This window comes from Echinops telfairi, unplaced genomic scaffold (assembly GCF_000313985.2).
Source record: "Echinops telfairi isolate 266 unplaced genomic scaffold, ASM31398v2 ScPeMD7_8;HRSCAF=38, whole genome shotgun sequence".
Taxonomy (NCBI): Eukaryota; Metazoa; Chordata; class Mammalia; order Afrosoricida; family Tenrecidae; genus Echinops; species Echinops telfairi.
In genome coordinates this window covers 2,671,824-2,683,148 of record NW_022103905.1, presented here as the reverse complement: position 1 = coordinate 2,683,148, position 11,325 = coordinate 2,671,824, and the positions used below count along the sequence as shown (strand labels likewise).

At 35.6% G+C, this 11,325-nt stretch overlaps 1 protein-coding gene across 2 annotated transcripts in view; it reads right to left on the bottom strand.

Annotated features, from left to right (window-relative positions):
• Positions 1–1,001: 1,001 nt before the first annotated feature.
• The window catches only part of CTDSPL2 (CTD small phosphatase like 2), an 80,081-nt gene continuing 69,757 nt past the window's right edge, over positions 1,002–11,325 (bottom strand). For both annotated transcript variants that reach the window (XM_045286503.1, XM_004709399.4), the window contains exons 9-13: positions 10,238–10,300; positions 10,057–10,136; positions 8,195–8,321; positions 6,445–6,540; positions 1,002–5,787 (exon numbers count right to left, since the gene is read on the bottom strand). In XM_045286503.1, coding sequence (XP_045142438.1) covers positions 5,722–5,787; positions 6,445–6,540; positions 8,195–8,321; positions 10,057–10,136; positions 10,238–10,300 — 432 coding nt within the window. In that variant the 3' untranslated portion in view covers positions 1,002–5,721. The remainder of the gene's footprint in view (positions 5,788–6,444; positions 6,541–8,194; positions 8,322–10,056; positions 10,137–10,237; positions 10,301–11,325) is intronic.

Below are 11,325 nucleotides of genomic sequence, written 5' to 3'. Positions count from 1 at the left end.
ACTTACTGTACTGAACAGGCTCCCCATTTGTACCAACTGCCTTCGTTGACTGTAATGCCTGCGCCAGCCCTGTTTTCACACAGCAGGCCCTGGACAGTCCTTTCCATTTCTCCTGCTCATACTAAACGCCTTCACTGCTCTGAGTATATTGCCTTTTGGTTTATAGTATACCCTCAAGCTTTGAAACAGAATTCTGAAAAGTACATCCCAGCCCAGCTACTTTACAGATCACCCAATCGAGGCTCGAAGACCTAGTGACAGCTGGGATTTAAATTCGGGACATGACTCCAACTAATGCTGCTTGCTCTGATCAAGTGCACTAATCGGAAGCCCCTTTATTTAAAATTATTTCCACAGCAGTGAGTCTCTTTTGAATGCACCAACCTTTTGGAGTTGGATGAGGTTAGTAGGGTCTCTGGAATTCATACTGAGGTGGGACCAGAGCGCTACTACAGCTACATTGGCTCCAGTGAAATCTCACTATATCCAGCACAAATCCCCCAGCTTACTTCTCCAATCTCGTTCTGTCTTGCCACCTTATTTCTACTTCTCAGGTCAGATCATTTCATTCCCTTTGCTCACTGTAGATCCAAAAATTAAAAATGCCTTTCAAAAGCATTTGTTTTGCAGGATGGTAACTAAGAGACCTGGATTCTAGATTTTCTAATCTGTAAAAGCAGTACACTTGGTTCAAATTTTCTTAGTAAAAACTATTAGTTTCTTTCTATACCTTTTACATTTTGTAAGCACATGTATTACTGGCTGATCACATTGATTGATAAATATAATTATACAATATGAAGACATTAAAAAATGTTGCAGACTACTTAGATTGAAGCACCTTCCCTATTCCATACCCCTGTACTTCAGGGTAACCTTCTCTTTGACTTATGCTGTGCCTTGATCTCCGATCCCACTCCACGTTTCGATTGTTGGTCCTAAAGACCAATATTAAAAGCAAACTATTTATAGATTTGTCACAAAAAATCACGGTACAAATATAAGTTGTTAGAAATTATATTGTTTCCAAGGGCTGATAAAATATCATCAAAGAAAAGTGCTTCCATGAAAGTTTTATTTATCCCCACAACAACCCTGTGAGGTAGGGTGAGCAGGGCATTGAATGATAAAACTAAATCTACATTACTTGTTCATGGCTATACTGCATAGTAAATAAGTAGAAATTAAATTGAGATTTTTAAATGTCCATGACTTTATATTGATTTTCGTGGAAACAGGTAAAGAGAATATCAACTCCCCCCTACCTTAATGCCAAAAGGACAGTGCCTTGAAAAATCCCATTCAAAAGATGAAAGCAGTATTCCATTGCTTATTTCTACAAAGATTTATAAAATAAAAAAATAGTGAAATATTTTACAGTTAATATATATATAATGGTTTCATTCAGGGACATGTCCTTCCACTGTAGATATGATGAGCTATTTCAAGTGCTAGAAATGCAAAAAAAATTTTTTTTAATATGACAAAAATGATAGTGAGCAGTTGCCTAAATTTTCTTTATTCTTCCTCTATGTATCTTGAATAGATCCTGTGAAACCTGGGCCCAGTTTCTTTTAAAAAAAGCAAAGAGAGCTGCCTTTTACAATACGTGCTTTAAAGGTGATTTCCCACACCTAGCTCTCAGAGGCGCCTAACTGCCAGGCTCCCCTCTGGGCTCAGTGACGCAAGTTTCCATGAGGTGGGCCTCAAAGTAATCCTAACACACAAGGTTGGGAACTACTGATGAAAAACACCGGTTTCAAAATTGTATTCTCAAACGAATTATTGCACGTTCGTTGTTCTCACCCCTTCTTAAAAAGGATCACCAAACACGTTACATCCCCAGAACTCTGGCTTCCGGGCGATTGCAGCTCAAGATCCAGAGAAACATGTTATAAAAATGCTGCCTCGTGATACTTAGATTCCAATAATTGAAGTAGCATCTAAATACAAATATTGGTTTTGTGGTTCTTGTTCTGAACTCTTAGAACGTACTTTCGCAGGCTTTCAACTCAGGGAAGACATCAAAGTAATAACGTAAGCGTATCGGCACTGAAAAAATACGACATTCAAATCTAGCTCACGAGAGGAGTAAGAGTGAAGGAATAACAACCCCAGGCCTTCGGGCCCACACGGTTTTGTTCCCAGTCCGCTCTTCCCCTATAAGGGGAAATAAACATTCTTTCCTAGTTGCTTGGCATAGTTACTCGATGGGTAACTCTTAACTAATTTAGATAGACAAGATTGAGAGAGATAACTAACAAATAAATACCCAGGAAGACAAAGAGAAGCCGGGCTAGAGAACCGTCACTAGCTCTTGATGCAGTATATAATACCATCATAGTAGTACAGTCACGAGGGCTTCAGTGTCCTTCACATCTCAGCCGCATGTGGTTGACGCGGACGTGGGAGAGATCTGGTCCTTACGAAGAACTGTGTGCGTGCTCGCTGGAAAGATTTGTAGAAGTAATGAAATGCTTTCTTCATGGATGAGATGAAGTCTCTGTTTTCAGGTAAGCTGACAGAACAATGAAAATGAGTTTCTGTACAAGGTTGAAAGTAACATCTAGCTAAAAAAGTCATTGGCCAAAGGCATTTTGTTTTAAAACCATTCTATGTCTAACCCTAAACCAAAAATAAAAAACCCAGAAAAATATAAAAAAGCAAACAATGTACATATTCATTTCACTGACAGTTACAAGAAAATAGCCATTTATAGAAGTTACAATGGTTTCAACAATCCCAAACAAATATTGGGAAACAGATAAAGCCATCAGGTAAATAAATATACATATACTAGCTAATATAAAACAATTTAAGTTTACGAATTGTCATAACTCTCTTTTAGGACCCAAGGAGAAATATCGTGATATAATCTGATCAAAGCTACATATATTACATGGAATTAAAAAACACAACTGATTAGAACATCCTAACAATGATACAAATATTTAAAAGGATGTCTTAAAAGTCAGACATCTATCATTGGAAATACCACAATTTCAATATGTATTGAGAGTGGTCATGTGGACACAGGTCACTTCTGCTGTGTCCCATCAGGTATCACCATTTACTAGTCAGTCGCTTAACAGTTCACATGTCCTTTGTGAGCTGAAGGGCTGGGCGTATCTCAATTTATAAAATATACAGTTATATTTAATTAAATACAAGTGTTTAAGATAACACGCACCAAAAACAAAAAGAATGGAAAGATGAAGCTTTTATATAGGTGGAGGAAAGCTGGACAACAAATGGTCTCTTTAAATAACAAGAGGTTATTTAAAGCTTTGTATTAACAAATTTAAAATGACTCCAATACAGTAATGAAGGAAAAACGGAATCATTGTCGGATGTTCTCGGGCCATATAAAATTCCTCCGTTCCGTTACAGAAGCTACGCTACGTGTGATTCATTTGTAAGTGGACTTCTAGCTCTCCTTGCGTGGGACTGAAAACAGCTTTCCCGTGAATCAAATGATTAGTTAAAAGTTGGTGTTCATTGTTAAAGTGCTCGCAGGCACAGTGTATAATAGACTTGTATTTTCCTTGGAGTATGGGAAAGCCCTTTGAAATGATACTGACTTAACCAGACAAACTTCCAGCAATTACAATGCCCACTGAAAGTACAAACCTTGAATGGGTTTTGGGGTTTGCTTGCTTGAGCATTAAAGGGAAGGGAGCAGGGAGAAATGTAACCAGGTTTACAATTTTGAGCAAGAGCATATGTAAAGGTAACGTTATGTACATTTTATTTCAAGAAAGACAGAAGACAAACAGCATAAAAATGCCCAGATGCCCTAAAGATAAATACATTTTCAAAGATTCTCATTAAAATGAATCTCTAGTATTTTTTCCTGCAAGCAAAATACCTTTCTTTAAATAATTAAAAAAAAAAATCAGTATTCTGAATTGCAAATGCTTTTTTTTTGCAGAAAATCTGCCATGATTATTTTTTTAATGAATAAGGATTTTCCACAAAACAGCTTGCTCTACATGCTAATTTTTTTAACAGTTCAGTGACACAATATGCTAACTACATACACAACAGATAATATAGGAAGAAAACACTCAACCTGATGAAAAGTTAAAATCTTCATTAATACACTGAAAATGGACATACTCATGCCTTTAAAATCAAAAATACAAAATTAAATGTTTTCCTAAAAAGATTTCCTTATTTTAAGGACTCATTTGAAAATGAAGCTGCATGTAATTTGTACAAGAAAGTTGTACAAGTAAACAGGTAATATACATAAAAAATTAATTGACATACTCCTCAATTATCAGTTGTCCACCTTTAATTTCCAATACTGTACTTTCTTAACAAGCATACAAAATATCAAACTTCTCTTTAGAAAAAGTGCCGTTCTTTGACATCCTTTACACAAAAACAGTCTGAGCCTGTGGCATGTTAATGCAGTCGAGAGGCAAAGCATACTAACTTTTACAAATTCTACCTTCCATAAAAAGCCTCCCGAAAAGGAGATTACACCCCACTATAAAAATATCAACCTCTTTATGGTAGCTGCATTAGAGAGCCAAGGCTTGGAGACCATTTTCATATAGCATAGAAAACCACTATGAGAGCATATTAACTGTGTCGGTGGCTGGGGAGTGTACTGTGCCACAGGATTATGCATAGCTACTGTGAGGTACCAAGCCTGTTACACGTAGTTTTGAATCGATTGTAACCCAGAGCATAACAGAGGTACGACCAGCCCATGCAAAGTAACGAAAAACACTGAGCCACTGTGCTGAATACTTCATTCCTGGAGCAGGCCAAAGGCAGCGGTCACCAAACCAAGCCCACAGGCACCCGACTCCATCTCCTCAAAGACTGGTGAGCACAGTGAAGTCTGAGGTATACCTTTATCTATTAAATCAGTGTGCCATTGCAAGATATTACCGTCTGGAATACATGCTATCACAATGGTTTACATCTTTTGAATATTAGTCATTCATATATTCATATCTACCCAGTCTCTTGATTTTGGAAAAGATTTCACCTACAGTAGAATATTACAGAAACAAAATATAAATGTATGTCTTTCTAAATGAAACTTACATGGACTAAAAGTAGAGAATATTTTTAAACAAATATACAATATGCAGGCAGACAAAGCAGGAAAACGGCCATCCAAATGTATAATAAAAAACTAAAAACTATTTCCAGAAAACTAGGAAGCGCCTCAACTAAAAGGAATGCATAATGAAAATCTAATCTAATACAGGTCAAAAATGTAAAAAGGTTATAAACCTTAACAGGAAAAATAAAACAACTTTTACTGGCCATTCCTGTTGAAATGAGAATCTTAAAAGTAACAGAAAAGTGGCTACAAACCCACTTAGAGCACCAAACAGAGAGAAAACAAAGTCCATTTTCACCTCTGTCATTATCATAAAATCCTGTGTGACGACAGGTCGAACTGCTGGTGGCAGAAACAGAATTCTTTATAAACTGCAGATGTCCTGTACATAAAAAAACTTCACTGGAGTTGCACTAGTTCTAAAGACTCTTCTGTTTTAGCCTACCTACTGCATGTGTTCAATCTTGAGATAAAGTCTCTCTCTGTAACCCTTGATTATCATTGGGCACCAAAGATAAGAAAAGCAAGACGGGGTACAAAAATGCAAAATTTCAACAGTAATGGCAATGTTTTTGTCTTAGTCCAAAAGGGTTCTGCATTCTCTCCCCCTTCAGTGATCTGACAAGTCTTTGTATTTAATCTGGGGGCAGCAAGTCATGCAAGCGAAATCTGTCTCTGATGTGAGGTCGGACATCTTCATTCTGTATGGAAAAAAGACAATACTTTATTAAAAGTATTTCAAAGTATTTCAAAGACACGAAGGGGCTTCAAAAAGCTCATAGGGAAGTAGAAATGAAAGATCATGTAGCTCCCTTTATGATCCATAGCATTCTTCTGCAGAGGAAACCTATCACTCTTTTACGCACAGCTAGTCTGCTAAACATAAAGATGGAAGGTTTAATTTTGTAAGAACAATTAAGCAATAAAAGGCCAAACCAAGAAATGAGAAGAGAGGTGATGGGCACTCACTTCTATTTTATAAAACAGTCTTAAAATGGATCTATCAGTACATGGTAAAAATCCCCAGAATAAAGTTTAATTAATATAAGCATTAATTCTAGACCTGAGTATGAAGTGTAAACAACTGTACGCTATTTCTAACAACTTGTTGGGTGACGTGTAGGAGAAAACCCACTAACACATTAAAGTTAAAACATTCAAGTTATGAAGTTTTGAATACTTAGAAGTATAATTTTAGTACAATATATAAGGTTAAAAAGTGTACACATCTTTTCCTTAATCACCCCAAACAATTGATTTAGTCAGTATACAAAATAAATTATAAAGGAGATTTCTTTCAATATAGTTGGGCTAAGAAGAGGAAAAATGAAAAAAAAAATCCAAAATGATATACTTACCAGTTCTACAAGCCTCTCCAGAAATGGAATCAGTTTTAGGAGTTCATTGTCGTTTTTATCCACAAACCAGCTTTCTATAGGGATTCCATTAGAAAGCTAAAACGATAATAATTCAATAATCATTTTACTTATATTTTGCCTTGGTAAAGTTTTAAAAAGAAACAGATTTAACCATTTTGTGATCCTTGGGACAAAGCCTGCCCACCTGGAGTAGCACGAAGCTGTCTTGTTTTTAGCATATGCTGCCACCTTGTGGGGTCCTGCATAAATCTGAAGAGAGGCTCCACACTTCAGAGTGTGCGGTGCTACACTCTTAGACAACTCAAAGTATAAGGGACTAAAGAATGCAGTGATGCCTAATTGAGTTTCTGGTATAAATCTGAAGTATATATAAAGCTAAGCAAGAAAGACCGATCCTGTTTTACACACTATAGCACAACTAAACACATTCCATTATTCAAGAAAATGATGAACCATTAGTCCAGGAATGCTAGGTACTGTCAATGAAAGGATAGCGCCAATCTAAATGGAGAGCACTCAAGACTATTAAAATTCACATACTTTCACTTTTACATGGGCAATAATCTGCTTAACAAATGGACTCAATGGGATTTCACTGTAGAGTCTAATAACAGGATGGAAGACTTGAAAACATTCATCTAGGAATCAAGATGAAATACTGCAAATATTTCAAAATATAAAAAAGAAAAAGTAGTATCCTAATATAACACATTTCAGGAACAATAAATTTTTCCTTTCATACTTTTTATTAGGGACATCTGAAACACACATAGAAATAAGACTACTTCTATTTTATCTACACCCCAATTCATCTCCATATTCTCCCATTCTGAAAATGCACTGGTTTATTCTGAAGCAAATTACAGACAATATACCTCACGAACATATTTATATATGATACAGTACATCCTGTAAGGATGGCTCATCCCTATTATAGTTATTTTTAAAAAAAAATTTAAAGGCACAAAATTCTTTAAAGGCTTGTTTATAAAAAAATTTCAAAGTGTTAAATAAAAAAGACCATAGCATAAGACATTGGTTAAGCTTTTTATAATTCTCAAACACAGGGGATAATCCAGGATGGATGATCTCTTTGGAACCAGTGGTGAGAGTGGAGATACTAGGAGGGTGGGGTGGAGAGGCAAACCGACAACTGAAAACTGGGTGAAGGGAGACGGGGCAAGATATGACAAAATAATAATAATTTATAAATTATCAAGGGCTCATGAGGGAGGGGGCAGTGGGGAGGGAGGGGGGAAAATGAGGAGCTGATACCAGGGCTCAAGTGGAAGGCAAGTGATTTGAGAATGATGAGGGCAACAAATGTACAAATGTGCTTAACACAATGGATGGATGGATGGATTGTGATAAGAGTTGTACGAGCCCCCCCAAAAATGATTAAGCTAAAAAAAACCTCAAACATGTCTATGGTAAAATTTAAGATTAGATCATTGATAAGAATGTTATTGAAGGAAGTATATCTCAGTTAGGTCTTACACAGATTTTCACTCATTTATGTTGTACTTCATGTGAAGTGAAACTTCCACAAGAGTTATTATCAATTTAACACTTATAATCCATGCAGTTAACAGTACTTTAATTTGAAAGGGTAATACTCAAAAGATATTCTACCAGTAAAAAGTATATTCTCGTATCATGTTCTGCTTGGCAGCATTTATCCTCACTGAATTTTTGTCCCAATATGAATTGCTGAGTAACCCTTTCCTACCTGATATGCGAAGGCTTGTGGTGAGTTGTCAATTATTATAGTTTTTGAAAGATCTCTTCCCAGGATATTCAAGTCCTTTATATAGTTTCCTTGTACACAAACACAATGTTCACGGAAAAGTCGATGCCTAAAAATAAAAATAATTTTTAAAAATCACACACAAAAATACAGCATATACTGAAACATACACATACCAACCAGATTTTAAAATGAGGACTTTTCTCTCATTATGGGATTAAGTACAAATATGGGTCCAAACTTTGGGCTACCCTTTGACTAAACAAATTCTTAGCAATTGCTTAAACCTTACAGCCAAATATTACCATGCTTTAAGAAACTTTGGTTTATCACCAAAATGTAGTGTTAAATTATAAAGAATTTTAACAAATTCACTATAACAAATTAAATCTACTACTATTCAACACATTTATAACATTAAATCTGTCATTCAAACGTTTTTCCTGGTCGATTTTTCCAAATTTTATCAATATAAAACAAATGTGAAACGTTTAGATTTAAATGACATAAAAATAGTTTAAAAGAGGGGTGTTGATTCATGAAGTATTAAAAGAGCATCAGTAGGCTTTGTCACTCAGTAAAACGAAAGCCCCAAGAAGGAAGTTTTCATCCCTTATAACACTAGAGGTGCTGAAGAGGAACCTTCAGAAGCAATGAAGTGATCAAAGCAATTCGTATGCTTTTATAAAAGTTAGGTAAAATGGGCATACATTACAATAAACTTCTGAGAACAGAAAATGCCATTTCTCAGGTGTGTTTAAGCAGCTTATACATAAAGAAGGTATAATGAGGACTATAGGAAAACTTGATTTTAGGGGTATTAATTAAAAAAGATATTCCAGTTGAATTTAGAATGAAAAAAATCAGCAAGTCTCCTACCTGTGTAAGCTAGAAAAGAGTGGACCCATTCAAGTAAAGATATTTTAACAGTACAAAAAACAGCCCTGGTGGCAGAGTGGAGTATGTGTAAAGATTTATAGTCTCGGAGACCCATAGGGACAGAACTACCCTGTCCGATAGGGTTGCCATGAGTCAGAATTGACTCAACGGCAATGTGTTCAATGGTTGTTTTGTTTTATCAATAGTAGAAAATTAAGTTTAGGTGAGATACTGTGGGAGAAAGTTAAAATCCAGCCATTAAAGTGTTTATGGGATCTTTTCCAGCTCTAGTCAAAACCTCAAAGATTAACACTTAAATTATAGAGTATTTAGCAAGACTACTACAGTGTTAATATCTCCGACTTCAGTTGATAAAGATGGACTGAACTATGAAACTTTAAAATCATCTGCGGTACTATCTAATTAAAAACACATTCAAGGGCGCACACAAAGAACTGAGTCTGGATTAGAACAACCTTAGCAATGAGAGCTTTTGTAATTCCCAATTACTATTCAGGTTATATATTCTTTTCATGAAGAAATAAATTTGCTCTTAAAAAATGCAAACAAACGTGCTTCAGTCCATTCTGTTAAATTAACTATAAAGGCGATGTACCATGAAACTTCAGTACCTCCGAGACTTAAAGTGAAAACACCAGGTGCACAATGGTTCACTCACCCTGACTCCCTTCTCAGTTCCCAGAGAAATGTAAAACACAGATGGCATGGTGAATAAATATATTCAAGCTCTGTATTTTTTTTAAAGAACCATTGTCTGGAGCTGTATTATCATTATTAGTTGTTGTAAGAGTTTTAGGGCTCAAAATTTTTATTTATTTTCACCATTGAAAACAGTTCTCTCCAGATGAAGCCAATGTATAATGGCCATTAAAATTAAATAGAACCATAATAATTTTCATAGATCAGTGTGAAAGACATTCCCACTATTCCTCAATTAAATTTACCTGACCAGCTGCTTTTTTGGGTCTAGTATGTTCAGTAACTTGTCTGCATACACCTTCTTAGAAGCAGTAAAAAGAATGATCTACAAATTCGAAAAGGAAATAACCATTATACATGATCTATAGATGGGTAGTATACCGAACAAAGCAAAAACAAATACATATTTAGCTTAAGCATTTTTACCTCATACATCTGAGACATTCGTTCCAGGAATTCCCTGAAGAATGGTCTTAATCTCACATACACCTGAAGAAATATAAAGACAGACCTCAACAAATACAAAATGAAAACCACTCATTCATATATTACGCTGCGCTCTAACTCTGGATATACTATAATTAAGAAGTACACATTTTAAAGTAATACACAAGTTTACAAGATGACCACTGAAAATAGAGTTCACATTAAAAAAAATCACTAGAAAACTCTTGGCAGGGTAATAATAATCATTGTTGATCATTTTACCTTTAATAGTTAAATCACGACACACAATAGTACTTCATTACAATAGAATTTTAATAAACAAACTAAATTCAGAATATTTCCCTCTGAGAGTTTGATCCACCAGTCAGCTCCATCTTCCAGCCAGGGAAGGATGCATCATCCATCCAAATACCAGGCAGGTGCTGTGTCCACCTCTACTAACCTGTCTCAATGACCTTCCTCAATAGCTACTCAGAATTTCTTCTCAACAATTACCTACTCATGATACCTTTATTTTACACCAAGTTTTCTCAGAAGTCTACATCTACCAACTAAGATGTGGCATCTAAATTAGCACTATTGAGCACACGAGACTAAAATACAGTAGCCAAACACATCAATTCTCAAAATGGTCAATATGATGTTGTCTCCTTGCCTACACTTAATGCCACTTTTGTAATATACTCCAATGCCAGGGGTCTTCAGAAACTTCTTGGAAAAACTGAACTGAAAGATAATAGAATTTTTCCCCACAAAATTCTTTTAAGTCCCCTTGCATTCAAAAAGCAGAGAAATTTTTCATGAGCTTAACCACTAAAAGTAATTTACAAGACATTTGGACTCTCTAATACTCATTTTGTGACACTATTTCATAAAAAACCCAGTGAATATTCCATTCAACGGTGACTATTAACCTCAGTTACCACAAACACAGTGTTCAGTGTGTAGGGCATTGGATAGGCACCAGACTCATTGGACTCAGATTTAAAAAACAAAACCAAATGGGATGGCGCCAAATTCAAATCTAGGCTTCATGGCGCAAATTCTGACATCCGTAACACATGTAT